A 27135-nucleotide genomic window follows, 5' to 3' on the forward strand; every position below is an offset into this window, starting at 1 on the left:
TGCATGGAAAAATACAATAGTACAACTGGAATTTTAACAGTATGTATATGGTAATGTATAAAAGCAGGGGTGTTATACACTATGAATGCATTTCAGCTTTAAAAGATTCCTGACATCAAGAATGTAACAAAAGAAATAATAAAACTAGATCTGCTACAGTTCTCAGCGAATGTGAACTACATGGAGGAAAGTTATCTGGAGGACAAAGAGGAAAAAAACATGCTATATTCATGCTATAAAAAAGTTAAAAGTCTATTGACATTCTTTACAAATCAATAGTGCAAAGATTTTACTATCTTACTAATAAGGTCTAACAAGTTTTTAAATATAAATGATTAAATGACCACATTGACAAGGAACTAATAATAACACTGAGAAATGTTTAAATAAAAGAAATTCAACTGTAGTCAATGTATAAATTGTATTTTAGCTTGTAAGAAACCTTTTAGGCCAATTCCCTTTTTAAAAGAGCAGAAAAGAAGGTTGTCATTACACAAAATCAGCAAGTTTTGTGTACAAAATTACTAATATTACAAAACTGAGACGACGAGCTGTAGCAGTTGCGCATTAGATTGTCGATAAAGATAACTAAAAAAATATAGAATTTGTAATAAGCTAATTTCCAATTTGAAATGCATGTAATCTACAAAGAGTTTTGCTGTGACATGCAAATACAATACGTAACAACTGCTGTAGTCAACATAATCTTTTAGTCTTAACAAGTAAATCAAAATCTAAACATGCTGCATGGCAGGCATGAGCATCAACAACATCAAGAAACACAGCAATCAGTAAGAAGTAAGGTAGATAAAATATTTGAATTGTACTCCAGCCATTTAGGAAACCCAGCTCATCTTCTACCCATACAAATCTATCATATAAATGAGTTATTAAAGATGTTTTTCATTATTGACAATTACTGTGTGCAAAACCCGAGAGGCAGACTGTATGATATTTACAACACGATAGCAGCAACTGGTACTTTCTACTGTATAATTGTATGGCAAAGAGTGGCGTACGGTACACTTGTTGAAATGTTTCTACTATAGTTCGTTCTCTTGACTGATATATGCATTAGATATCCACACAAAAAGGCACATTTTCACCTGAGTTTTCCAAGCACAACAATTGGCGATGCTTGATATAACGCCCCCTGCTTCATTAGGTGAGCATGAATCTCAAGTTCAGTCAACTCGTGGTTTCCCCGCAACAATGTAGTTAACTGGGAAGTGTGTGTGTGTGTGTGTGTGTGATGCACGTGCGATTAGCCGGGTGGTACGCGGGGCTCAATCTTCAGCGAGAGCTCATAGAGGGTATCTTCATCCATCACCAACGTCTTATCCATTAGGAACTGGGTCACCTGGAAGGAGGCGGGACAAGACATTTCATTTTAACAATTACATTCTAATCGCTTCACATGGCACAAAGACACTTAATGGTAAAAGCGCTGGTGTCCATTTTATGAGACGCACCTTGGGCTGGTGCTCTATCCGGTACGGGGCTTGCTGGAACTGCCGAATCTCTCGGATGATGTGGGAAATCTGAGGGAGGAGAGAAAAGAGGGAGTAGAAAACGCTTCCTTGAATAGCTCTTAGTAAGGATGATGGGGGAACGGGAGGAGGAAAAGAGCAGTTAAATGAGTAGTTCTTTCTTTACCATCCTCATCTTGGAGAAGTTAACCAGGCCCTCCTCGGTGAAATTCGGCGTTCCCTCCTCGATGAAGGCCAGGTCAGTGAGGTACATGCCCAGGTAGGGGACGCACGGCGGGTTACAGCTGCACAGACACAGTGAAAACATCAGAGGATTGATATAGAAGTTTGTGGATTTACACGACATTCACCGCTGTACTTGCTTTCAGGCGATTGTTTCTGGCGATATTTACTTTTTAAGTGTCTCTCTCAGATTCTTGAACCTCCCTTCTGATGACACTGTTTTCTGCAGCCTGTCCATGAGTGCTTTCGTCTAGGAACCAGAGAACAGACGAACACAGAGACAAAGAAAATTCATATAATATTTGTGTTGGGGAGGCTTGTTATATTAGAGCTTTTATTGAAATCGCAAAGGAATGGATTCTACGGGAATACGAGCTTCAACCTGTTTGCAGACTTTGGCCCACGTCTTCTTCAGCCTGTAGATGGCGCTACGGTTGAGCGCGGAGGTGATCTCCAGCACGCCGTTGTAGTTGTTGAGACAGCGGCAGATATCGGCCACCGCTAGCCACTTTTCTATGGAGCTGGCCCTGGAGCCCACGTCCGTGTGGGTCATTATCTGAGACGCCACCAGGTTACTCATCTGTGGTGAGAGGAGGAGAGGGAGAAATGACTTTTTCATCTTGTTAGCTGATCTTCCATGTACTGTACACCTATTTCACAATACATTAATTGTACATGTAATTGTATTAATATACAATTTTAGTTTTCTTGTATTTTTATATTGAAATCCTATTACTTTTACTTCCCGGAAAACAGCATATCTTGTGGTTACTTCATAACGTACCAGTACATGTACATAAAAATTCCAACCAATGAAACCATCAAAGATTTCTGAACAATCCCTCCTCCACCCCTCCAATCATATGAAACCTGCAACTTCACGACTTTCAAAGTGACATCAGTGGCAACACGACTGACAAAGTCTTCCTCCTCTGCTCCCTGGTCTCTGAATAGGATGACAGCGGTCCTAGAGGAGGCCAGCAGTCCTGGGCGGTTCAGACTTACGTCGTTAAAGTGCTGACTGGTCTTCATGATGTACGGAGTCCTCTCTGTCTTGTCCACCTTCATCCAGCCCTGACCGAGGAACTCCCTGGAGGACAGGACACGTTCAGCACAATACGATACAGTATTACAGTATCCACTATACTGTATGTCCTGAGTCCACATGTCAAGACCCTCCCAAAGAATGTACTCTTCCACAGCTACTACAGGAATTCTTGGATTTCTCTACTGCAGACTGTGAGAAGTTTTTAATATTTACCAACCTGTAATATCCTATTCCCCAGTTTCAATCAATAGCTCAGCTCTGCTGCGCTATAGCTTTCCACAACAGCTGCCTGTGGCTTGATGATGATTAAACTGATTAAGCTGTTGTGTCTTGTAATGTGTGCAGTTCATGTAAAGATTGTCATAATAGTTTAAACAATCTGCAGCTTACTCATCTACTCACTCATAGGGAATACTCCTGAACACAATGTGGTCCAGTAAGGTGATCTGCTCTGCTAGTTCCATGGCTGAGAGAGACTCGAAACACTCTGCCTTAGGAGTCTCCGCCTGCACACACACACACACACACACACACACACACACAAGAAAAAACACGAATGCATGCAGTATATGTTTATATTTTCATGAGTCTGGAATTTCATAGACTTCTGCACTACACAGTCACTTGAGTTCACATGTTGGGAATCCGGCTACGGCTATGGAAGTTCGTTAAGGTTTGTCACCACAATACACAGTAACTACAGCCGGTGGTTTTCATTAAGGGAAAAAACTTCTTCACTAACAGAACGACAATCTTACCACAATGAAGTGTAGCAGAGGACAGCTTTTCTGTTCCATAATCAGGAGATAAATAATTTCAAGATTTGCTTAAAAGCTCAGCACAAACACTGTTGTTTCTTATGAGTGAAATCAGTAATGAAATCCCTTCTGTTGAACACTGTAGTGATACTGACCATCTGTAATATGTCCTCTATCTTCAGCTGTGCATCATCTGGTTCTTCTTGAGAAAGGCCACTGCAGAGCAAGACAGGCATGGTTACAAAATATGTTTACAATGGCACATTGGTGTTTGTGTGTGTGTGTACGTATGTGTGTGTGTGTGTGAATATTACGCACATTTGCACACCATGTATATTGCAGTAAAATCACATACCTGCTTCTTCAGTTTTCACACTTTCACACATTTCTATTATGCATACACTAATGATATTTTATTTTCATAATGGTTCCTGTGTACATATTTATATTTTTTATTTTACAATGTACATACACACCTATATTTGTACACATATATATAGTGAATATAATTATACATACCTATAATTATACATACTTCTAATTGCCTATTTGCGTGCTTCGTTTTTCTTTTTTCCCTGCTGAATCCTATTACTGTTTGCTGCTGCAACAACCGGATAAAGTTTCATCTAGTGTATAATGTTTGTGTGCATGTGTGTACCTTAATATGTTTGCCGCGGCTTTCCTCTCTTGCGGCAGCAGGTCCGGATCTCGTAGCACCTCTTCTAAGAGACAGATCACCCCCATCTTCAGCTCACTGTTCGTGTCAAAGTCCTGGTGAATACAACATGCACACACACATTCAGTTATAACTGGAGTTTAGGATATTGAGTGTTTGCAGACTGAAGGTCCCAGAATGACTAGAGGCCCTTCTTGCTGAAGTCCATCATTTGAATATTGGAAGATTTGATGCTTAATTTCATATTGGTAATGATTTCGTGTTCTTTTGGCAGCAGCAAGAACTTCTTAAAACCTTTTTAATTATTATATAATTAACTTAAAAATATGTACATATTTTAAAGAATTTTCACATAAAATCCCACTGCCCCAAGCATTGCTCCAAGTCTTCAATATCATGCCTACAGCCACTACAGTGTATTGGTACACAGACTGCAGTGCATGTGGGAGGGATGCCCTCTAGAGGACAAAAGAACATCTTTCAATGGACCAAACAAGCGTCAGAGCTTCAGTTTCCCAAGCCCAGACATATTGTAACAACCAGGGAGGAACAGTCAAAGCTTTAGGCCAGCGCCATGATGCATTTATACCAGGTGCAGCGTTTGCACTTTTGTCTCTGCAGTACAATTACAACTTCATGTAGGCAAAAGTTAAAGTAAAGGTTAAAAAAAAAATGTGTACTGTACAAATAGACTTGACTTGCTTGAAGAGGAATACTGCTCAATTTAAGAATTCACATGTTGTTCTTATAAATCAGTATTTGCCAACATACACTCTCTCTCAAAAATGGATACCAGAAAACAAAACCTTTAATGTGATGTGAATGTACAGCTTGAAGGGCCTCCATAGAAAATAAACTGGACTATTATATCTGTTTATATACTGTTAACAGGTCCATCTGAAGTTTTATACCCAAATGTGCTTTACATTAATAATGCTATCAACTCTGAGATAGAAAATCTACGCTGGCCAACTTTTCCATGAACGTTTTTTAGTTTAGTTTAGTTCTTAGTTTATTTAACAGGAGAGTTATTTAGATTTACATCTGTGGTCCCTGGGCAGGGACACATTCAAATAATACAACTAACAAACTTATTAACAATACATCACATAAAACAACTTAATTCAAAATATACATAACATACTTTCCATGTTGGAAACAATGGTTGATTCCATACAAAGGTTAAGATCAGTGATCACATGATTAGTTTGTCTTGAGCCAATTAAGAGTATACATCATGGTAAGTAGTATCAAACTGATCTAAGTTATAGGGTGTTTTAAGGATAGGGGGGAAAAAAACATAAAATAATGCTTTTCTGACAATATTGATTGTCATATATTGTTGATATTGGTGGTTGTTTGCCTCATGATGATCACTTACTGGAGGTCAGAGTTTATCCACTTTTTTATTTACAACTACTGATGCTTTCACTGCCAGCTGAACCCCACAAGGACCAAGTACCATGTTTATGGGGGAAAATATGGGGGGGGAAATGGGGAAAATAGTGAATGTTCACTTAAAAGTCCAAGGGCACAAAAATAGCACATCTTAAAATGAAAATGACAGTCTTTAGGTCTCCCTGGTGAGGACGGTGACCTTTCAGACCGCTTCCTGGGTGGGAGAAGAGGCAGGCAGAGCAAAGAGCACCTCCGTCAGGAAAAGAGTGACAGGAGAGGGAAAAGTGCCAAGCGGGATGGCGAGAGGGGAGTAATGAAAGGGGGCGGAACCAAAGAGCGAGGACGAAAGGCTGTATTGTCCTTTCACAGGTTTACTGGGCCTACTGTACACTTTCAAGGCCAAAGAACACAAGTAAGGACTTGTACTTGTCGAAGAACTTACATATTTATCAAGGGCTTTAATTAAGATGTAAGGCAACGGGACTCTTAAGAGAAGTGGGGATATAAAAGTCGTAGACTCACCTGGGAGTGCTTGGAAACCCAGTGACGCAGCACATTGAGCACTCTGTTGGTAGCAGCTCTGCGGATGATGAATTCTTTGTCACAGGCCTTCTCAGAATTACTAAAACCTGGGGGAAACACAGAAGATGAGCCCACACAATAGCTTTAACTATTTACTGTAAATGCTTTGATGTCATTCTTGGCGTTTAAGTGCCTGTGACGACCACTGAATAGTGCCAGATTTGGCCTCCCAAGCTCTCACCCTGGGAGCTGCTGTGCCCGGCGGCAGCAGTGGCGATCGCAAAAGCTGAAGCCGGTGACATGGTGCAGCGGGAGTTTTCCCCCGATGTGACTGCAGGGACACAGAGAGACAGGGGCGTATGAGGACATGTGGAGAAACACACACGGCTGCTCTGTGTGTGTGTGTGTGTGTGTGTGTGTGTGTGTGTGTGTGTGTGTGTGTCCTTCGTACCTCCTGCCTGTCTGTAGCGTAGGTGTCTTGGTGTTGAGGGTGAGCGACAGGGAGACATGTCCCCCGGTTCGCTGGCGGCTGGCGATTCAGGAAGGAACTTGTCCAGAGATACTGACTCCAGGACAGCTGTTAGAAAAAAACACAATCAAACATGGAATTTTATTGATTATGCTGGTGTTACAGCATGGTTATAAGGCCATCTGGGTGCTTGTGTAACACAGGTAACCCCTAGTGATGCCACCAGGAAACAATAATACATAACACATGTTTAGATTTGGCTCCACGACGATCTAAAAAAACGCTGTTTGGATGGGAATCGACTGCACAACCTGGGGATGAGTATGCACCCAGCTAGTGTGTGTTTTTTTTTTCAGGCTTTTCCTGCTGAGCTCTGTTTGTCGATGTGTGTCTACTGGATAGGAAACGACAGTATTTCTGAGGATTATGGGAGGGCTCTTTATTTCATCCATTTAATAAGATGTCATTTTCCTCTTAGGAGGCACTCAGGCTGCCATGTAAGAGCTCTATTTATCTCTTCATCTCCTTTCTCTCCTCTCCACTTTGTTGTCAGAGATTTTTATTTTATTTTTTTTACCTAGTGCTCTGCTCCGCTGTTTTATAGCGTACAAGCTGTCAGCCCTGGCCAGATGGTGACGGTGGCCCCACAGGGTCAAACACAGCATCTGATCTAAGAGCAAGATTATTCTTCCGGGGGGGTAATGATGACCCATTTACGTCTCTCTCTTTCCCTGGTCCATTGGGTTGGTAGGCCACTATCAGCGCTGTGTCAGATCGAGTGAAAATGTTTGTTGTAAATGCTAATAAATAAATTATATGAAAGACAATAAAATCCTGAGCTTTGCTGTAGATGGCACTAATGCTCAAAATGATGTTCGAGGCTTTTCTATGGCAGATGTGAGACAACCATCTCATTGCTGAAACGTTACTAAACCTCAATTCCATATAGGCATAACAGTATCTGTGCCGCCACACTAAGGCATGTGCCTACACTTGCTCTGATGTGTGTGTGTGTGACCGGCAGAGTGTGAATCATATGTTTCTATGCTCCAGCTATACCCCTGCGGATGCTGCGCCTCAGCTTTCCGCAGAAGGCGTCGAGGCGAGGCAACTCTCCGCTGATGTCGTCCCCCGCAGCTGGGCTGAGCTCTGGGGAACTGGGACCGCGGCTGAGGTCCAGAGGGGCCTTGGTGGAGACGGGGGGCGGGGAGGACACCCCGGAGGCCTGGGGAAGGCTGGGAGAGCGAGTGGCGGTGGGCGGCGGGGAGGAGAAGCCGGAGGGGGGCCTCGTTGAGCCGGGGGGAGGAGAGGAGATGGAGGGGCACTGACTGGAGGTGGGGGAGTTGGCCGCGGAGGAGGAGGGGGTGGTGGAGAGGTCTAAGGCTCCCACTTTACCGCTGATGGGGGAACTGAGGGAGAGCTTCCGGGAGTGGACGGGAGAGGAGGTGCGAGAGGGAATGGAGAGAGGAGGAGGAGAGGAAAACTTCCGGCACAGTCGGGGGGATTTGCTGTTCAAGGGGTCAGCTCCCCAGGCGCCCTGGTTGGTCGCGAAGAAGAGCTCCAGAGACCTGAGAGGGAGGAGAAGAGAGGAAAGAGGAACAGAAGAGGGATGAATAAGAAACCTAATGATGAGACTAATCAAGTTTAACATTATTACACTGATATTGATACCTATCAATATCAAATCCATTGCTTAGGGAAGTTTAGTTATACAAACATTTTTGCTGCTCTGGAGGCAGAAATAATCTCAGTGGTTGAGTTAAGCACTTGAGTTTGTCACTAGATTTCGACTTTTCAGAGCTCCAATCTTTTATTCTCAAAAATAACTAGCGACAAATGGAGTGACTTTTTTGGACCATGGGGAAAAATGTAAATATGTTGACTCCTAAAGCACTTGGCGACAAATCAGTACAGCTGTTAGCATTTCTGCTACAAGCCTGTCTCCCCCCCCCCCCCCCTCGCTAAGAGCAGGGGCTGTGGCAAATAGATTGATATACAAATTAATGTATGATGTCATCTGGTGACTTATAGTAATATATAGTAATATAATTGTTATACTTTTTGAGCAGCCTAGACTTTAGACTTTGTTGAATACGTTGTTACACTTTTGCAAAAGGTACTGAGAATAGTAAGTGATCCAATTCACTTTTAGTATTTGTGTGAGTCAACCTCAAGTATAGCCTACTATAAAGTACAGATATAAACTTAATGTTAACTTAAAGTATAGGCTACCTACAAGTAGGCTGCACTTATATGAACAAAGTGGGCCAATTTAGTCCCAACAAGTAACAAAATATTATAGGCCTGCTTAACAGTAAACTAATAGTTATTACACTTCTTATACTTATGTATACTTTAAAAAAGTACAATTCAAGTTACCTTTTGTAAGGGCCAGCGAAAAAAGGTGTAAAAGAGGAGGTAGCTATTATGAAGCCAAGCACTCTTGATAACTGAAAAACGAATTTTATCTAGGTTAGCTAGTTAGCCTAGCTGACCTTCCACTAAATTCAGACTAGCCTTGCCTGAAGCCCAGCTGTCTAGGTAAGCTAGTTAGCTAGCCTGCTTGGAGGATCATAAAGCCATCATGAATGAATGAAAAAAGAGGTAGTTTCCATTTCTATTTTTTATTTAGATTTTGACTGGAGTTTCCTGCTTTGTCAGCCATGTTTGCCAGTTTGCTAACTTGCACTCCGAAACACTGTGGTTCTTTGGCTCCACCAACTGAGGTTTAACTCATTATTTCTGCCTCCAGAGCAGCTCTGCCTCTGAGAAAAGGTTTGTACAACTAAAACTCCAACCTACAAGGTGCGTATTATACAGTTGGTGAAGGGAGATTACAGTGTGTATGAGATGAGTAACCAATGCCAGGTAGAGATAGTGATGGTATTTACTTGGACTGGTCCAATGCAAGCTGTGTGATCTTCAGACTGTAGTCGGGACAGAGGGATGTGATGGACAGACGGTCAGATGAGTGGTACTGGACCCTGAGAGGGACAGTGACAGGAAGAGGAAGAGGAGCACCGGAGGAGTGGAGGGGAAGAGTAGAGAGGATGACAGATGTAGAGAGGAGGTGAATAATGAGAGGAGAGCGGGGGGAGCGAGAGAGAAAATGTAGAAATGGAAAGGCGGAGTGAACGACAGAGGCACTGTAGACAGCCATGCATGAGTCTGTTACATGAGAGAAGAGGGAGGGAGAGTGAAGATGGATGAATATGTATAATAGTAAACAAACAGAAACCGTTACAGTATTGATTACAGAAAACTTCAGGTATGTTCCTAAGTTCCTACACTACCGTTATATTTGTATTAGAAATAGCTGCATGTACCTGACAGGTATGGAGGTGAATGGCTTCTTGTAGATGTCAGCCAGCTTGTCCATGACCACGGCTGCTGTGGTGAAGATCCTGTATGTGTGGAGGAAGGTGTTGAGGAAGTCTATGGAGAGGAAGCGCAGGTCCGTCAGCCGCTCCAGCAGACGCTCCACACTGGCATATCGTATCTGCGGTACCTTGCACGAGTTGAGCGTCTTGCTGAAGCAAATGTCGACGTCATCTTTGTGCAGCCGGGCGTCGGACCTTAGAGAAGAAATAAGATAATCAATAGCCAGGTTTCTGTTGACTTATCTGACATGAGTGTCAGCAGTCTGAAAGATTGAGTTGGTATGACAAATGTTTATCAATGTTTTTCAATCAGATTGTGAAAAAGTGATAAAACTGACTAACATAATGATGCAACACATAAAAACTGATTTTTGCACTAAAAATGGAAAGTGCTGAACAGAAATGATATGATTCTGTTAGGCTCTAATCAGTTGTTGACTGTTGAATATTTAGTGAGCCCTGGCCTGCAAAAGCAAAATTAAGATAGCTCAACAATTAAACAATTTCCATCAATACGAAATATAATTCTTCTATAGTGTGTTTGTGTATAGTGTGTTGATATTTTATAGAAACTGGAATCTATACATTGAAAGATTTATAAATGTAGAGATTTGTATTTGTTGGTTTTGAGGCATCGGCGCAAAAATCAAAAGTTCAACCAACACATCTTTATGCGAGTGTCCTGCCCACACTGTAGAAGTAGACAGTACACAGTTTTGGCCAAACCAAAATTTGCAGTTGTGTGTCATCAGAGGTCAGGTTTCAGATCAGATTTTCAACATTTCCCACGCATCCGAGTGCACAGTGCCATTATGCTTGACTTACTGAGTTGCACAGGCAAATTATTTGGTGTGAGTAAGATATGTTCACCATTTAATTTATATTTACACATGCCTGTGCTGCAGCATCTGCCATAAAAAAAAGAAACTATACATCAAGACTTCGTGGGCTTAGAGGCAGAGACATAGTATGTCCGATGTTGCTGCATGCCTAGTCTAATGCATGTATGAAACATAGGTCTGACATGGATATTGCGTGTATAGTTATAGTTTCTCTTTGTTTGTCTCACAGTTTCTGTCACCATTTGTTGGAACAGTAATTTAGCGACTGAAAAAACAAAAATGTTTTCAAAAAATTCTCCAATATCCAGTTTCCTTTACACATTAACATGGTGGTTGTCCAACATTTGCTCTTGTTAAGGACAGGGCAGTGGACTGCCTGAGCGTAATAATCCACTGCATGTGAAAACAGAAAGGAAGTAATTGTTTACTGTATGTTACTATGCACAGTACAACCAATATATTCCGATGATGAGACAAATAAGATTTTGTATGTAATCTTCACTGCTACAATTTGAATCCGTCCCCACCCGTATAGGACCTTCAGACCTCCTCTTTTCTTACTTGATCATGTGCGGCACAGTAACCTTAGAGTTCTCCTCAAACACGCTGGTCATCAGGCCGTTGCAGCGGATATTATCAATACACTAGAGAACAGAAAAGTAGAGGAGACAGGGAGAGAAACATGAGAAACGTCACTTCCCTTTAATTCCATTAATTCCCCTTAATCTGGAATCGTGAAATTGCTTTGATTATACTTATTAAGCTCAATTCAAATCTGTCATTACCATCCCTCTAATCCAACACCTTTATGCAGACAGGCTTACCTGACTGATGTCACTGGTCCAGGCAGCCTTCTCCTGGCGGGACGGAGCCAGTAAGACAACAGAAAAGGGCTGACCATCAGGCGGCTCCACCACAACCTTAAACTCCAGATGGTTGAAGCCTTGGCCGGCTGCATTGTCTACAAAAATAAACACATGGGCCATGCCTGAATTAACAACATTAGTTCAAAGCTAAATCACTGGAATTGGATTGGATAAAGAATCAGAGCTGGATCAGCTTTGGTACGAAGACATTGATACTCACAGTCCTCATCACTGGCATCCAGTTCTTCAATGAGAGTGCACTCTATCAGGGACAATGCGCCTCCTTGCTGTGGGGGAAAGAGAAAGGAGGTGCTGCTTATAGGTTAGATCTAGTAGAGAGGTTAGTGTGTCTATGCTGTTTGTTCTATGTACACACTGCAAATAAATATCCATCCAACATGTCACATAGCCAATTGTTTAAGTTACTTGTTAAGATGGTTATTTTTCCCAGTGTAGCATGATAAATATGGGTGCGCAGGTGAGGCTGACCTTGAGCAGGTGCAGCTTGCCTCCAGAGGTGCGGGTGCAGATGAGGAAGTGTTTGGTGAACAGAAAGCACTGTCTTTCTCCTTCCTTCCGAAGCGACAGGGAGCCCAGGCGAACCTTACTGAGCATGCCCCGCTCACTGCTGGACGGCAGCTGGATGAGGGACCCTGGTCATGGAGAGACTCAGGAGTGAGTGAAAAGTCATAGAGAGAGAGAGAGAGAGAGTGAGAGAGAGAGAGAGAGAGAGAGAGAGAGAGAGAGAGACGTCGTAGAGGCAGCTCACCTTGTCTAACGAAGGTCTGACTGGTGTCCAGCAGGATGTCACACCCCTCTACAATCATCCTTTCGATGGCCAGATTCTTCCTGATGTTCTCCGTGTCGCTCACCTCGTCATGCATCATCCTGACAACACAAGAAATCATCATCGTCATCGTCACTACCGCCTTCGTCGTCACGTGCCACTTTCCATTCTGCAGGAACGCGCGCACACACTTACTTTGACAGCTCCTCTAGTTTGGACTTGGCAAACTCCAGACTCTTGCGCTCCACATGCTCGTGAGGTGTGTGTGCTAGCAGCTCATGGAGAGTGATGATGTACCGTGGAATCTGAAATACCAACAGAACACACAGGCATGCATGCACATGGACGGGCGCACACACACACACACACAGACAAGCATACACGTGTGGTTTGTGTGAATTAGCAGAAGTATTGAAGTGTTTGATTGGAAAGATATGAATGGGGAGTGGGTTTAAATTAAATGTGTGTCACCTGGAACATTGGGTAAGTGAGGAAAGTCTCCAACATCCGGCCCTCACAGGCAGCGTTCGACTCATACTGTTTCAGCAGCTTGTCAAAGTCTCTGTTCTGCTTACAGTTGGCCAGCACCTGCAGACTGTACTGGTGGTTACGCACAAACTCCTGGTAGATGTTCAGCATGGGCAGCAGGATGTCAAACAGGTCCGCTGGATATGAAAAACACACACACAGAAGCATGGAGATACAAAATGAAGATATCATAATGTATATATATATATATAAGTGATGCAATACTCACCCAAAACTAGAGTGGGCCAGTTGGCTATCCGAGCCTTGAGGCCTTGGTGGAAGATCTCATGCAGAAACATTATGGTTTCACTGGGGGAAGGAGAACTCATCTCACATCACTTTGCATCAGCCATGACTCTGACACTGCAATTATCAACTAAAAGTTGAAATATAAGAAGAAATTCACTGTTATATGATACAAAAAAAAACATTTTACCTGTTGAGGAATATGCTGCTAACATCGTCGTGGCTAATGGGGGGTTTCTTGGAGCTGGCAGCCATGCGGAGCGGCCTGAGGAAGCAGTTGACTAGGATGGAGAGCTGGTGGACGTACTCCGTCTCCGCTTCCACCATGTTGAAGACGATCTGGTTCCTCTTCCTCATGCTCTCGGCGTGAGGAGAGGAGATGTAGTCCTGAACGATGATCTTCCACTTCCTCCGGCAAAGCCAGCCGCGCATGAAACTCTGCACCTGCACAGCCACAACACAAAAGATTTCTGCAAACATCCATCTATCTATCTATCTATCTATCTATCTATCTATCTAGTGACATAATTTACAGTTAATCATAAAATTCTGTACAATTCAGTGATACCACCAATGTACCTTTTTGATCTTTTTAATATCTGGGTCTTCCTCGTCTTGGTTGTTCTGGTAAGGCAGCATTTTTTCCTTGGTTTTGTTCAACACTAGAATCTGGCACAACAACAGTCTCCATGTAAATATAGTATATGGACACAGAGGATGAAATATTGGTGAAAACACTGAAGGTTCAAAACAACAAATATGTCGTGGAATGACAAAGGAATAATGGTCTTCGTTTGATTGAAGTGTTACAGTGTTTACATTTAAGTGGAACATACGCTGCGTTTTGGCAGATACAGATGCATGCTTTGATGTGTATGTCTGTTTCCATCCCAGAGTGCATTTGACAGCCTGTGCCCATGCATGCAGATTTGTGTATGCACACACACACACACGCACGCACGCACGTGTGGACGCATTCATGCATACCTCAGCTTTAAGCCTCTCTATCTCGGTGTCCTGGTCCTCCAGCTGTGTGCGAAGCTGATTGGCTGCTATCTTCTCAGTTTCCATGATCTGGACCAGGTGGATGTACTTCTGCATCAGGACCTCACGCTCTATGATGATGTCAGAGTAACTATGGGCAGCGATCAAAGACAGACAAGAGACGCAGATAGTTAACCATGTACATCCAGCATGATCTGATAATTCACATTCATCATAAACTGGGCTGAGTTCATCACCAACAGCAAAAAGCTGACATCAGATCTTGCATGTGTATATAAAATATCATTATACAAGAATAAACAAAGGTGTTATGACGTGCATAGAGAGAGAGTGAGAGAGAGAGAGAGAGAGAGAGAGAGAGGTCGAGTGGCAAGATCAAGTCTGTGATGTAACCGGTGTAGCAATACAGCACCAGAGTGTGACCTAAATGTGAACCGCTGCGAGCAGAACACGTCCGTGTGCATATTGTGCACACATACAAACAAACACACACACACACACACACGCAAATACACACTCAGATGTAAAATAAATATGGAATAATGCATAGTGGTTGTGTCAAATGTGCATCACCACCAAGTCTCTGTCTTAGAGCAAACCACAGTGCAAGACAAGGTAGGGAACAGTTTATTTGATGAAATCCATGACAGTCCACAGCAAGCTAATTAACAACCAACGAAATTCATGAAAAGTATAGACGTAGGTTAAGTACTTGCATGCTGGAAAATAAGAGGGAAAAGAGATACATAAGCAAAGAAAAAAAAGATGATTAAAAACAGCAGTCAAATGTGTCTCACCTGGCCTGCTGGATGCACTCCACCCACTCGTTGCAGTCTGACTCCTCCTCTGTCCGCAGCTCCAGAGGCTTCTGTCCGTCATGGCCGAAGATGACCAGGAAGTAGTGCTGCATTAGGGAAAACAGACACGACATCACCAGGGGTACATTTCAGTCCACAGGGGTCATCTTTAACCCCACAGCCTGCCCAGGTCCAGCTGTTCCCAGCACAATAAAAGAGCTACATCTATAGGTCCATAAGCGTAGTTTAGCTGCACAGCAACGTGTGTCCAAATCCACTATATAAATACACATCAATGAATATTTTTCATTTTTCTGTATTTGTGATATTGTGCATGACCATTTAAACTTGGCTCAGATCCCCATCTTGCATCCTCACATCACAGATCTTGCCCCTCACCATTTTGGGCAGTCTAGCACAAAAATACCAAGCAGAAAACAACACAAATGCAAGCATTTGAGAAGAGTTTTCTTACCAAGACTAAATTGACTGTCATCCATTTCAAAACAATGATTAATGCAAATATATACAGTATATAAGTATGTTTTCCTCCAAAGTGCTGAATAACAGGAAACACAGACTGTCACAGACTAATCAAGCATCATTATCATAACGAAGCAATGGGAACACATACCACTTTATACAATGTTTTATTAAATAGTTAAGCATTTTAAATACACTGTTCTACATTTGATGTAAAATATCCTGTATACAATAATCTGAGATGACTGAGTAGGCTACTTACTGAGCAACCTGAATCACATGTTAAAGAGAAAGGGGGGTGAGTGTGGTTATGTTGTTGCAGTAATCAAATGCACTTTTCCTCATTTCCTCATCTCTTTGATGAACATCAGTGGCACTTCTAGTATCTGCCACAGTGAATTCCAGCATCCCAGAGTCATTCTCTTCCATAATCACTTTTGGCACTAATCAGAAACTCAACAAAGCCACCAACAGTGCTTTCAGTTTCAACAACAATCATCACATCAACACCAAAATCATCTCAATGCTCCAAGCAGCTGGGCTCACTGCTCACTTACGGGTGGAGTTCAGTGTGCAGCTGTTGAGCGAACAGAGCCACATCATGGGACATGTGGTTCATTTGGTGAGTTATCTGAATTTTTTTTTTAATTAAAACTAAAATGGTGCTTACAATATAATGTGTCCCACCATCGGTCCATCCACACTCGGACTCGGACTCGGACACTGCAGTACTCAACACTGCCCAACAAACCTGGGCCCTGCAATGCAAACTCTGACAACCGAGTTCAACATTTCAACCCTGGAAATGTTATGAATGCTGTTAGGATCAATGCTTTGTGCTGGTGATGTATCTGCTCCATCACTCATGCTTATTGTTCTACTACTCTGCTTCTTTTAGGATGTTGACATAATCCTTGCCAGTTTGCTTGTGCCAAGACCAAAGCCTCCATGACTTTGCTGCACTGTTCCTTCCTGTGGACTGCGATTGGGCGATACTGGCCTGGAGGTGCGACCACTCCTGCTGCTCCATGAATGGGTCATGTTGTCTACGAGTATCATGATGCCTCTGGGTCATAATAACCTAGATGACCAGCCACTCTGCATTGCACCGTGTCTTGCCACTCTGTCAAAACACATTAACAACTATGAGCCAATGTGACAAAGCGGGCTAGATCTAATTAAGCGACTTACATGAGCGGCTATGACAAGTCTTTGGCTGCTATGCACAAATAAGGACAGATTCTCTGGCACAATGTTGTGAAATGTTGCTTCTTTTTTTTGGTAAACACCTTCACAAACATGAAGCAAGCACAGTCGCATGTGTAAACCTGCATAGAAAAAATATTTGCACAAGTTGCTGCTACAAAAAGCGCCTTGATAATCAGCCCTCTTTTTTTTATTCAAGACATGAAACAATTTTTTGGGGTCAGAAATGACATAATATCACTGACTTCCTTTCCAGTGGAATGGTAATCTGGCACGCTAAAAATAGCAGAGAGAGGAAATTAAGATTTCTAAATTTCTGTCTGCTGATTTAGAGTAGATTTCAGCACTTCGAGAGTGTGTTGTATTTGAGCATATTGTGCTGATGCTGCACATTCATTCCTTCAGCTGTGACGTTGGGAGAAAATTATTCACATAGTAAATTTAACAATATTTCTGGTCTATTAGCTTTTTGCACACATACACATTAACAAATTCTGACAGGATCTGATAAACTGAGAAATTATCCTTGGAGTAGCCTATTAGCCTACAATCTCCTCCTTATTTTTAAACATCAACACCTTAGATCAATTTTGCCGCTCAAAAGATTTTACCATGAATAATATGTAATAAAATGTAATAGAGAAGAGGCAAGGAGGAGCATGGCCAGACAAAATTAGTGGGGTAAATGAAGTACATCCTAGAGATTAGGGAGTTGGGACATTTGGCTGTATAGACTTCTGTTAACGATGTGTTTTTGATCCTTGAAAATCATCAAGAATTATTTGATGAGTCAATTTATCAGGATAGCTTAATTAACCACAAATGTAGGGTTAGATTTTAATTGAGAAAACATCATTCAAAGGATACTGAATATCCTTACTTGTAAGATTTTAAAGGGAAAGTTCACGATTTTAGGAATCACATCCTACCGATCACTAATCAAGCTTCCTGGTAAGGCATCAGAAGGTTTTCATGCTAATGATTTTGTGCTGGGCCATAGGCGCAGCACCGTACAACGCCCCCAGTTTAACATTTTGATGTTAATCATTTTGAAGGCTTGTCCAGGGCACTGAGGGCACTGATGCCAACTTGGTGACCTTGTCACTGGATTTAGCGACTTTTCCGACCCCCTGGCAACTTTCTCAAAAGCGACTAGCGACAAATCTAGCAACATTTTCCGACCATGGGGAACAATGTGAATGTATTGAGCCACTGTAAGGCTCATCATTACTATTTGATTAGTTATTTTGGATTCTGTTTGATGATTTTATACTAGGTACCTATTTGGTTTCTAACATCTTTACAGTGGGCCTTGCCAGTGACGTACATTTCAGTTGGTCATTGCAAGCTTAGCATAAACAGAAGCTAAAGCGTTTGTGTTTCTGTTTGCAGCTGTAACGTTGGCTGCTTTGGGGTAACATACAACATACATGAATGAATTTTTTTTGTTAACTTTAAGCACTTTAAAAACTGCTATTCTTTGCATGAATCTTGTTACCAGTAAGTGAGCTATTGCCATATGCGAACGTTAGCTTAGCATAAGGCACTCTCGTTTTTTGTTTTGTGTCATTTTGATTGATTAAGTCAATATTGCCGTATGCAGTATAATGCTGTTTGTGTGACAATGAAACTTGCATCACAAGTACTGTACTGTAATGTAAAATATGCTAACAGTTGTCTCTATACAGTTTCACTATTTCCATCAATAAATCAAAATGTTGTACAAATTGCAATATAATGGCCTTTAAAATGATCAGACATGATCCACCTAAACCCGATGGATCTACCTGATATATATGGATAGACCTAATGTTTTTCTGTGCTTTGGTAGTTTGTGCCTCTTGAAGCAAACCAAAAAGTAAGATACATATTGATGTTGACAGCACCTTGCTGTATAATGTATATTTATTTATTTTTACATTGCATTATAACATTTGACAATGTATTTTCCTTTGAGGCGACCACTGGGAGAAAGTAGGCCTGTATAATAATGATGTAACGATAAGCGGGTGAGAGACACTAGCTAGCGTGTGCCGGCTACGGACCAGAGAGAGGCTTAAGGGCTTGTTTGTGTGTGTGTGTGTGTGTGTGTGTGTGTGTGTGTGCGTGTGTGTGTGTAGGGGGGAGGGCTTACATAACCATCAGGGCTTGTACAGCTCCTTGCATGGCTAATGCGGCTTCCCCGGCCGCAGGCCTGCTTTAAGCTAGAGGATAACAATAAGAGAGAGACAGACAGACAGACAGACAGAGGGGGCTTAAAGCCCTGCTTGCCCTGCGCCTGGCATCACTACTCCCAGCCACAATCATCAGCTCATCTGTCTGCCATGCACACAGATATGAGAGCTGCTACTAGCAGCCAGCTCAGCGGTTGAGCCTCAGCGTCAGTTACAATACAGGATGACAGTACATATCGTTATTTGCCCTACCTCGCTTTCACTTATGACAGAGGACAAAAACTCACCGGTTTGAATTCACTCAGGCAGCATGGATTCACTCAGTGGTAGCATCATATGTTGAGTTGTGAATTATAGAAGCCTAGACTACTGTGTATTTGAATTTCATTAGCATTACCATTAGCAATTCAGGAATGCTTAGCTCTTACGTTATTGATGCTAAAAGAGACAGCTTTAAAAGGACAATGCTAGAATTACTTCTGTCTACATCTAGTTTACATTCCCTCAACCATTTTGCAATGCATTTGTTTTTTTTTTATGTTCTTCACGTTTTTTAAAATAAACAAAATTTACGGTGTCAACCCTAGCTTGAAATTAATTGCTATCCCAGCTAACAAAGACAACCTAAACAAGAAGACAGGGATGTGACAAAGTTTGTAAGGCGACATGTTTTTGAAGGATTATTTCCTGGTGGAGACTTCCATTTCTTCCTGTGGGTGTCAGGTGATTGACAGGAAGCAGAGCGTAACGTAACGCAGCGCTGACATGAAACCACGCAACTCAGCACAATGAAATAATGATAATAACAGAAAGTTTGACAAAACCAAATCAAAGCTTCATGTTTACTGTGATGGATTCTCTCGCTCTGTGGAAGTTGTTTTTCATACTGTATAAGAATGAAGGGCAGCAAATGGCTTCTTCTGAAGGGAGGAAAATGAGCGCCGATCTCCAACTATGCTGACTGTGTGCAGAAACCAGCAGGAAGAATGTGAAGAAGAGAACTTTACCATTATTATCCTTTAAGCACAATTTTGTTGAAACTGTACAACTGTTTACAACTCGTCAAAAACTCAAACACAAACATGTGCAAAGGAGCTAGTACAGTGTTGGTGAATTCCACTTAAAAATTATGTGTAAAATTTCGTACTTCCAGTCAGAAGTCCCTGTAACTTTGGTGTAACCATTGATGACTTGTTCTCCCTTTCAACCCTTTTCCTGTCCAGATGAGGTTTGTCAGTGAAGTTGCTCTGTTCAGTTAGCTAGTGAACATTTAAGATTGATTTGTCTTATGTGAGTTCACAGGACAGTAAGTCTTGTATGTATATGTAGTTTGGAGTCTGTGTTTTGATGCAATTTTTGTTATCTGACCATTTTTCTGCATTATGTTCAAGTGGAGTAAACTGTGTTGTCTTCATAAGACAACACAAAGATAATGTTCACACCAGTTATGTAAAGGCATACACACGTGTGTGCGCGCACACACACACACACATGCACACAGGGCAATTACAGTTTAGACAGGATTTAAATATCCACATGGCTTAGGGACATTGTGACACCTAAAGCATCACTCCTGCCACACAGCTTGGCTGTAACTGCAGATAAATAAAGTCATTTATTTATCTGCATGGCTAGTTGTTCAGTGGGCTGGCCCTTTTTTGGATAGTTTTCACAGACATACAACTACATATACAGACAGACAGACAGACAGACACACACTACAGTACAAGGTAGGATACAAATATCACAGGTACAAGTAGTGTACAGTGGAGTCTCTGTGTGAGGTGCAGTTGTGTTGACTTGGTATTCAGACAGTGTCTGAGGCAAAAGGACCAGCGAGGCTGCTATTCTTAGTCAAGCACAGCAGCATCCCAGAGCGCTGCCACCCTTACCCTTACATAGTAACTGAGACATGCAAACACACAGAGCATTACACTTTCAGACTCAACGCTCACTGTTCCAGTTTGATTTTCATGAACGTTTTCATGTGAATTAACAACTCAGAAGTAAATCCCGTGGTTTAACCGCACTAATGGTAACACTATATCCTCATTTCTCATTTCTGTATCTCTGTGTGTCATGGTCACTCAGAGCAAAGCAGTCAACCATGTGTACATGTGAGCAGACGTCATCTTTCTAAGAAGCCACACAACCTTTAAAAGTGTCCTCACTACCGTCCATCACATCCCCTGCCCGCACTTGCACTCATTACTTTTCTCCTTTCTAGTTTCTGACTGCCTTAAAATCCATTCCCTTATTCATCATCATCATCATCATCATCATCATCATCATCATCATCATCATCATCATCATCATCTTCTTCTTCTTCATCACTGACCACCTTGTGTTCCTCTAAACCATGGCATTTCTATAGAAATAGAAATAGAAATAGAAATGCCTATAAATCTATTTTCACTATATTTCTCTCTCTGTTTCTACCACATCTAACTTATGTGCTACATAATCCACTTCAACTATCAACCCTCCTCACCATGGCAACACATCAATCAGGTGGCCTGCTGCATGGTTGAGTAGCTTATAGTGGGCAGCACCATTAGCATAAAGCAGGGGCGGGCAGGGGAAAAAACATTCACCCTGGATTCCAAACCTGGCCTGACCCTTTAGAATTAACTTATTAATTCAATTTTAGATTTATTATTAATTGGCCTCTCCGCTTACCCCACTTTACCCCAGAACAGAATATAACAGAGGCAGAGAATGAGGGAAATGAACAGTGAACAGGTAGAAGTTTGTGGAGTGATGGCAAAGTGGATAAAGCTTTTACCCCTTCTCATACTGAAGTGGTCTAAAGATAAGTTGAATCAAAACATCCACACAACCACTCCATCTTCAAACTGATCGTAAGATGATTACTCAAATATCCTGATGCAGTATTTATTAAATTATCTGTGCTAGTTTGAAGTACTTCAGTCTTACATAGCTGTCATATATATTACAAACCAATTGGATAGTCACAGTGAAGAGAGACAGGAATGATGGGAAAGGGAGAGGGGCATGACATGCAACAAAGGTCCCAGGTAGATGGTATCCACCTTCGCAGGACGCTCTCCATTCAGAATTCATGTTGAACTCATTTATTCCACTGATATGTAAATACCCCCAATCTGACAAACTGGTGTGGCCCATCAGTGGCCAAACAAGGATTCTTCTCTTGAGATGATTGGTGAAAGACCAAAGTCTACATCAGTTTGCTTCCAACGACATGGCAATGCATTATCATCTAGTTCCATTAGTGTCTGCATCTCTGAAGGTTGACTATGGGGTGTTTGTACCACCTACTGACCCTTCGCGCATTTAACTACTCTTTAGAAGTTTTTTAGCAAAAACCCTGAAATCCTGTGCTTTTTCAACCCCTTGGGATTACACAAGAGGCAACGCTTTGGAACATTCAATGACTCTCCTGCCTCTCCTTTAAAGCTACAGAAATGTGCATCAACAGAGCTATGTTGGGACCAAGGGCAACCTTCAGTTAAATTACCTGACCAGACCATGAGCACACAACTTTTGGGACTAACAGGACAGTATAGTTTGTAGAGTTTGAAGTGCATACAAAATGATGGCAACTTCAACTTTATGAGGATAATGGAGGATCATGATGGACAAGGAACAAGGAAATTACAATCACAGTCATGTTCATGAACAAGATTATCATGACATGAACATTCAGCAACAGGTAGAGACGGTAACTGCATAAATAATGTTGATACCAGATTAGCTGAGCTGTTAGGAGGAGAGTGAACATCAAAAGAGCTGAGTTATCAATTGTGCAGGAGTGCTTTGATGCTCTGTGATGTTTTGTCTGACTTTAATGTTCCTACATTTAAAACCCCAGCCTTAGATTCAGCACGCTGTCAAAATCCAAAGAGTGCCGTTCATTAGGCAGGGATCAAACAGTGATCTGGCTTTAGTCTGGATGTTAGATGGGCCTCATCTCAGCAGCATAGTGACAGAAACTACTCTTCTGTTGCCAAATGCTCAATATGCTCAACAAATTACAATATGACATGGAATTACATCTCCATACATAACCGACTACTTCAGAGTGTCATTGCAACAAATGTAAAATTTGCATGCTGTTACAACTATGTCATTATGCAACTTTTTCATTATAATGCACTATATGAGAACATAAGATATTGCTGCATCACCCTGTTTCTGCACCAGTGCCTCATGCCTTGGTAGGTGTTAAATGCTGCACTGCTGTACAGTCCTGTCCGCTCCATGTTTCTGATGACATCATTGGCCAGACTCACAGGACTAAGGAGTAAACAGTAGCTGCTGTGGAGTCAGGAGGCAGACGGCCTCCTGTGGCTCTAATGCCATGCTGTCAAACTGCATGGGCAGTGGCTTAACAGTGGTGTCCTCTTCCACTATCTTTGGCTGATGGTGTGTGTGTGTGTGTGTGTGTGTGTGTGTGTGTGTGTGTGTGTGAGAGAGCGTGAGAGTGAGAGAGGGATAAAGACAGACAGTTTGTTGGTGAAGAACAGATGATTGGCTGAATGTTCTGGCCTCAGTCCATCAAAGAATATCATCTGTGTGAAGTAGAAACAGCTGGTTTCTGCCTGCCTGCCTGCCTGTCTGCCTGCCTGCCTGCCTGCCTGCCTGTCTGCCTGCCTGCCTGTCTGCCTGCCTGCCTGCCTGTCTGTCTGCCTGCCTGCCTGCCTGTCTGCCTGCCTGTCTGTCTGCCTGCCTGCCTGCCTGCCTGCCTGCCTGCCTGCCTGCCTGTCTGCCTGCCTATCTGCCTGCCTGCCTGTCTGCCTGTCTGTCTGCCTGCCTGCCTGTCTGCCTGCCTGCCTGTCTGCCTGCCTATCTGCCTGCCTGTCTGCCTGTCTGTCTGCCTGTCTGCCTGTCTGTCTGCCTGTCTGTCTGCCTGTCTGCCTGCCTGTCTGCCTGCCTGTCTGCCTGTCTGCCTGTCTGTCTGCCTGTCTGCCTGCCTGTCTGCCTGTCTGCCTGTCTGCCTGTCTGTCTGTCTGCTTGTCTGTATTCATTTCAAAGAAGCTCTGTTTGGTTGGTTGATTACCAAAGCAATGCAATTAACCAAGAAAAAAAAGAGCTGCAGATAAAAGCTTGGTGGAAATTTCTGGTAATACATGGCAACGAAAACTTCCCTCAAACTCCCCTCTCAAGATATTTGCCTTTTATAGATGCCTCAAATATTACAAACACTACTTTTACTTTTACAAGTTTAGAGAAAAAAGAGGAAGCAGAGGGAGAACCTCATCTTAGGGCGATAGTGTGTGCTGTATATATGGCATGAGGATGACAGAAATATCTATAGTGTATAGAAAAGCTGGAACATATGGCTTTCCATTTCCAAAATGAAAAAAATCAATCAGGGAGACAATTTTTGGCATTTCTTTTGTCCTCAATTTGACACCAGTGGCCCACTCTCTAAAATCGCTGTCTTGCATATACAACGACCAAGAGTTGTTATTGATGAACTACTCTAATTTCTAGATTATGATTGTGGAATTCAGTTTTTCATTTTGTTTGTTATAAAGGTTTCAGAGTAGGCACTGCCCTCCTGACACGTTCCTATACCTCCTTCAAGCAAAATGACTGAATACTCTGTTATCTGTAGAGGAGCAGTGTGAGTGTTTCTCTGCAGGAGAGATGGACCCAGGTGTTGGTTGAGGGGAAATTTCAAAGGCCGTGGACAGACACTGCCTGTGCCAGTAATACAGCGAGTGCTGTCAACCGGAGTGCTGTGAACACACAGATGTACAGCAGACAGACAGGCAGGGAGGAGGGAGTTCAACCAGACTGCATTTAGAAATTAACAACAACTGCTGGCATTGTTTATTGTTTATAAGGGTTATATAGATATGACATACCTTATTTGAAATGTCATTGTACATATATAAAAATGCTAAATTATATAATTCAACAATGTGCTTCTTTAAAATTAGACTTACAGTAACCCTGTCTTTCTTTCTAAGACAGATGCGACCAGATCCCTTTAACACATCTTAACAGCATTTTAAGGTGCAGGCCAGGGTGAAATAGACTTAAGAATAATCTTGCATAGTATGGAATATGTTGTTCAGCTGTAGATGGCACTTTAGCTCAGAGAGGTTTAAATTATCACCCGTTCTCATCACTAATGGAAAAGACAGAGGGTGCACTTTAAAAGCACTATTTCTTATTTGACTTCATGGAAGCCAGTGAAGAAACTGGATGAGAAAACTCACAGAAAGTCTCGCTGTCACGCAGTACATCAAACTGTCATGCAGTACATCAATAGTACTGTAGATTCATTTGAAACTGAAAATTGTCTCAAGTCTCATGATTTAGTTTTATGTTTGATTTTTTTTTTCATGAAGCTCTTTGGTTTAAAATCCTAACCCTTCTTTCAAAGGCCACCAGGAAAACAAACAAAAAAAGTTTAAGAAAAATCAGGGGAGCATGCCAACAACCTGCCCTTGTAAGTTTGATAATAATAATAATAATAATAATAATAATCTTTTATATGGTACTTTTCAAAATGGTGTTACAATTGCTTTACAAAATAATAACTAACAAAAAACAAGTAAAATAACCAGTAAGAGAGCTTCATATGAAATAAAACAAGGTTACATGAGAAGACAATCAGTAACAGGTAAAAGAGAGAGTGAGGGGGAAGCCTGTCTGTAAAAATGTGTTTTAAGGCGTGATTTTAAAGAATGACACTGATTTTGTGCACACTAAAGTTGAGAATATACTGCGACATGTCTATTCCTTTTCTGCTATAAACCCAAGATGTTTCTGCATGTCAGCAGCAGCAGGTGGTAGAGTCTCACGCATGATGCAGTTGACAAGTCCAATACAGTTCAACAGATTACCTGCATATCGGTGAGAAGATGAGAAGATGTCACTGGCTTATTTGACACAGTCCAGCTAGTGGAAACTGAAATAAAGTGTTTCTCTACTTGTCAGCAAGGATCTGTCCACCCAACATGTGTTGTGGTTGAGAAGGAAATGTGCTTTTCCTTGGAGAACACTAGTTTATAAAATAACTTGTTTAGATGTGACCTACATTATGCCAGCTGCCCATGGGATGAAACACATCTCCATACCCTGCAGCAGCAACACAGGAATATGGGTAATTTAAAATTAACATTAGCCTTCACAGAACAAATGTTTTCGTATATGGACTGGTTCAGTTCAGGTCTACCTCATTACACAGGGGCACACTCTGAAAAGGATGTGTCATTTTCAACACATGTGTGTTACTTTTCAAGATGGCATAACACACACTGACACAAGACATGTCAAAAACATAGGATGTTTCGAATCGTGACATGTTTATGTGTTGAAATGACACATCCTCTGTCAGAGAGCACTTTTGTATGAGCGAACCTCTGCCTGCCAACACTTTAATCACATCCTACTGTGTTAAAACTAAGTTGAGAGCAAGTACCTGTCCAGTCACACATCATGTGTACACCCAGAGATGTAATGGTAGGCTAATTAAAAAGGTGGGTAAATGACCCGTGACCTCAAACAACCACCAAAATAAACAAAAATCAGTTATAGGCTATAGAAAAGCATGGCTCTAAGTGCTTTTGTCCTTAAATGACCATATCCTCATATAACTTACATAAGTTTGATACTACTTACTATGATATATGAATTTAAGTCAAAGATTTGTCAGGCTAAAAGGTGTATGACCTATGACCTCCTGTCACTGATAATTGTAAGGCAAACGCTCACCATTATAGACAATGATGTTTTCACAAAGGCATCGCTTTTTTCCTTAAAAGACCCTATCCCCATCTAACTCACATCTGTTTGGGACTACTCATGTAGCCTACTATGAATTTCTGTTATGACTCTTGGGACACAGTGGACCATGGCTGAAAACCCACAAATGTCAACCTAAAAAAAAGTGGTTAAACTCTATTTCCTAAAACAAAAAGGAGTGTAAACTGAGTCTAGGTCCCAGTAAGCGTGTCCTACCTGCTGCTTGTCCATGGGCTCCTTGCTGATGGAGGAGACTTTGGGCGCGGGTGCCCGCTCGCACGTGCATCCCTCCAGCAGGTATATACCGGAGGGCCTCGTGCTCTGCTCGTTCTCGAAATAGAAGAGCACGTTCTGGTAGAGGGCGAAGTACTTGTCGGTCCAGCGGCTGTTCTCCGTGGTCTTCTTGCTCAGGACGCCCCGCTTGGTGCCCTCTTTACGCGCAACCACCGACAGATACAGAGCGTGTCCCTCATTGTACCGTACGCTCTTCTGCAT

The 27135-nt window shown here is 42.1% G+C and overlaps 1 protein-coding gene across 7 annotated transcripts; it reads right to left on the bottom strand.

Moving 5' to 3' along the window:
- rasgrf2a (Ras protein-specific guanine nucleotide-releasing factor 2a) lies at nucleotides 1–27135 on the bottom strand. Of its 7 annotated transcripts, none has more exons than XM_071898267.2 (29): nucleotides 26857–27135; nucleotides 15035–15141; nucleotides 14220–14367; nucleotides 13812–13901; nucleotides 13423–13676; nucleotides 13216–13295; nucleotides 12930–13123; nucleotides 12654–12763; nucleotides 12441–12559; nucleotides 12161–12324; nucleotides 11892–11958; nucleotides 11630–11766; nucleotides 11367–11449; nucleotides 9910–10158; nucleotides 9475–9567; nucleotides 7909–8151; nucleotides 7643–7818; nucleotides 6566–6691; nucleotides 6356–6445; nucleotides 6115–6221; nucleotides 4177–4289; nucleotides 3674–3734; nucleotides 3163–3266; nucleotides 2718–2802; nucleotides 2095–2292; nucleotides 1883–1962; nucleotides 1657–1774; nucleotides 1473–1541; nucleotides 1–1360 (listed from the first exon to the last, which is right to left on the bottom strand). In XM_071898267.2, exons 1-29 carry the CDS (start codon nucleotides 27133–27135, stop codon nucleotides 1265–1267), a joined length of 3840 nt encoding a protein of 1279 aa, XP_071754368.2. In that variant the 3' UTR covers nucleotides 1–1264. The 7 variants fall into 7 exon arrangements, with proteins under 7 accessions (XP_071754368.2, XP_071754376.2, XP_071754384.2 ...); XM_071898275.2 differs by having other exon boundaries at nucleotides 7643–7779; nucleotides 7870–8151; XM_071898283.2 differs by having other exon boundaries at nucleotides 7643–7752; nucleotides 7846–8151.

The sequence above is a fragment of the Centroberyx gerrardi genome, chromosome 2, assembly GCF_048128805.1.
Source record: "Centroberyx gerrardi isolate f3 chromosome 2, fCenGer3.hap1.cur.20231027, whole genome shotgun sequence".
NCBI classification, from domain to species: Eukaryota; Metazoa; Chordata; class Actinopteri; order Beryciformes; family Berycidae; genus Centroberyx; species Centroberyx gerrardi.